General features: G+C 46.4%; 1 protein-coding gene across 4 annotated transcripts in view; it reads left to right on the top strand.

Moving 5' to 3' along the window:
• Positions 1-2,530, top strand: part of dync2i1 (dynein 2 intermediate chain 1) — a 13,776-nt gene extending 11,246 nt beyond the window's left edge. For 3 of the 4 annotated variants that reach the window (XM_076972237.1, XM_076972236.1, XM_076972235.1), the window contains 5 exons: positions 34-85; positions 206-375; positions 494-622; positions 753-970; positions 1,758-2,530. In XM_076972237.1, the coding sequence (XP_076828352.1) occupies positions 34-85; positions 206-375; positions 494-622; positions 753-970; positions 1,758-1,929 (741 nt within the window). In that variant the 3' untranslated portion in view covers positions 1,930-2,530. The remainder of the gene's footprint in view (positions 1-33; positions 86-205; positions 376-493; positions 623-752; positions 971-1,757) is intronic. The other variant, XM_076972238.1, reaches the window with a different exon arrangement.
• Positions 2,531-3,280: the final 750 nt, after the last annotated feature.

Here is a 3,280-nt window from a genome sequence, read left to right as displayed (position 1 = left end):
TCTATTCACAACTGTGTTTCTGTGTTTTTGCAGGTTGTAGTTGAGTTGCCAACAGCTGATGATTCTGGATCCCAAACAGACCTGGGTAGGTCACACCTGTCTCTCCTGTACCACACTCTACTGCCCTAATACCCCTCTCTCCTGTACCACACTCTACTGCCCTAATACCCTAATACCCTCTCTATTTACCTCTTTCTGATGTCAGGTTTGCGTCCTGGTGGAAGGGTGAAGCTTCTTCACAGTTCCTCTCTACAGAGACGTGACCCCTCGACCTCTAGAGGCGTTGGAGAGGTCACAGGGGTCGTGCCTCACCTCAGCCTCCTGCTGAAGTTTCTGTCCTCAGACTCCAACCACTACTTCATTGGCATGAGCACTGTGAGTGCAGGAGGTCAAAGGTCAGTGATGTTTTAGACAGGGTCAGTATGTTCAACCACACTGTGTGTGTGTGTGTGTGTGTGTGTGTGTGTGTGTGTGTGTGTGTGTGTGTGTGTAGGGGCTGGTGATGCGGGGTACCAGGCATGGTCTCCGGGCCGAGCCGAAGGTCTACACCCCCTCAGAGGGCGGGATGCCGGCGGAAGTCACTACACTAAACTTCTGCCCCAACAGAGAGCCCTTCTTCCTGGTGAGGACCACACACTTCCCTAGCATGTGTGTCTGTGTCTTAACCCCATAACCCCTGTGTGTGTGTGTGTGTGTGTGTGTGTGTGTGTGTGTGTGTGTGTGTGTGTGTGTGTGTGTGTGTGTGTGTGTAGGTGGGCTGCAGTGATGGTACGCTCCGCCTCCACTACCTCTTACGGGCGGAGCCTGTGTGTGAGTGGCGTGTGGGTTCTGGTGGTGTTCGGTCTGTGTGCTGGTGCCCAACTCGACCAGCTGTGTTTTGCGTTCTGGACGCCGTGTCAGTCCTGCATGTGTGGGACCTGGCAGAAAGACAGGACGGTCCAATCAGCTCGGAGAAGCTGCACCCAGACCGGTAAGAGTGCAGTAGAGCGGGTTCTCCGCCCGCTCTCCGCTCTGTAGTCCCATACACAAGCAGGCTCCACCCACCACCCACCAGCAGATTAGCTCCACCCACCAGCAGATGAGCTTTCACACTGAGGGTTAGGGTTAGATGTTAGGGTTAGATGTTAGGGTTAGGGCTAGAAGTTAGGGTTAGATGTTAGGGTTAGAGTTACATTTACATTCACATTTAGGGCATTTAGCAGACACTCTTACCCACTTACAAAGCGACTTACGTAAAGCGACTTACAAAGTGCTTTACATTTGTTCACAGAATTCATCCTAGATATTAGCACAGATAGGTCAAAATTCAAGAAACGCTTGATCCAGACTACCACTAAACTACAGGAATCAATGTCATTACCTAGTATTTAAATTTAAACAGGTTAACTTAAACAGGAATTCAAACTTGTACCAAGAAGCACAAATACCCATAGACAGATAAACATACAATTTTAGGAACAACAACCAGTGTTAATTCTCATTTAAGTACTCAACAAACAGGTCTTCAGACTCACTTACTAACCTAACATTCTCTAACCAGGCCTCTCTCTCTCTCTCTCTCTCTCTCTCTCTCTCTCTCTCTCTCTCTCTCTCTCTCTCTCTCTCTCTCTCTCTCTCTCTCTCTCTCTCTCTCTCTCTCTCTATATATATATATATATATATATATATATATATATATATATATATATATATATATATATATATATATATCTCTATATCTCTCTCTCTATATCTCCCTCTCTCTTCTCCAACATCAGGGTGACAGGCATGGCAGTGTTTGGGGAAGCCTCCAATCGGAGCTCGACCTCTGGCGTTGTTCTGGCTAGGCAGTCCAGCAAGCTGGAGATCCACTTCCTGAAACAGTCCCTCGTGCTCTACCGGCCCTCTGACACCGAAACGCTGCACTCTTTAGTACTCAACACGCCCTAAACACTCAACACGTCCTAAACATTGAACACGCCTACACACTCAACACGTCCTAAACATTGAACACGCCCTAAACATTGAACACGCCTACACACTCAACACGTCCTAAACATTGAACACGCCTACACACTCAACACGTCCTAAACATTGAACACGCCTACACACTCAACACGTCCTAAACATTGAACACGCCCTAAACATTGAACACGCTTACACACTCAACACGTCCTAAACATTGAACACGCCCTACACACTCAACACGCCCTACACACTCAACACGTTCGACACACTCAACACGCCTACACACTCAACACGCCCTACACACTCAACACGCCCTACACACTCAACACGCCCTACACACTCAACACGCCCTACACACTCAACACGTCCTAAACATTCAACACGTCCTAAACATTCAACACGTTCGACACACTCAACATGCCTACACACTCAACACGTCCTAAACACTCAACACGCCCTACACACTCAACACGCCCTACACACTCAACACGCCTACACACTCAACACGTCCTAAACACTCAACACGTCCTAAACACTCAACACGTTCGACACACTCAACACGACCCCATAACCCATTCTAACAGCTTGAGGAGAGACACTCTGCAGTAACGGCCTAAAGGACCAACCACTGCTCCTGGAGATCCAACACCCTGCAGAGTTTAGTTCTGATCTATAGAAACCCAGGACAGACCCAGACCTGTGCAGGACAGGTGTGTGTGCAGGACAGGTGTGTGTGCAGGACAGGTGTCTGTGCAGACCACACCAGTAAACAGACATCAGTAGACACACACCAGAATACACACACCAGTAAACACAGACCAGTAAACAGACAAGATTTGGTTTGCTTGTTTGTTTTGAAAGTCGAAACTCAGTGTAACAATGTTCATGTCGATATGACCTTGGTTAAGACAGATTGAAAGGCAGAATGTGGTTGAGATGATCGGTTATAACTACAGTAATCATATATATTATAACTACAGTAATCATAGTCCTGTGTTGGACAAGCCCGTCAATACCGCTAATGCAGCACAGCTGGAACAGTTCCATAGATACACATGTTCCATAGATACACATGTTCCATAGATACACATGTTCTATAGATACACATGTTCCATAGATACACATGTTCTATAGATACACATGTTCCATAGATACACATGTTCCATAGATACACATGTTCTATAGATACACATGTTCCATAGATACACATGTTCCATAGATACACATGTTCCATAGATACACATGTTCTATAGATACACATGTTCCATAGATACACATGTTCTATAGATACACATGTTCCATAGATACACATGTTCCATAGATACACATGTTC

The sequence above is a fragment of the Brachyhypopomus gauderio genome, chromosome 14 (assembly GCF_052324685.1).
Source record: "Brachyhypopomus gauderio isolate BG-103 chromosome 14, BGAUD_0.2, whole genome shotgun sequence".
In the NCBI taxonomy this organism is placed as follows: Eukaryota; Metazoa; Chordata; class Actinopteri; order Gymnotiformes; family Hypopomidae; genus Brachyhypopomus; species Brachyhypopomus gauderio.
Note: the sequence above shows the minus strand (reverse complement) of the source record. Positions and strands in the feature narration are given on the sequence as shown.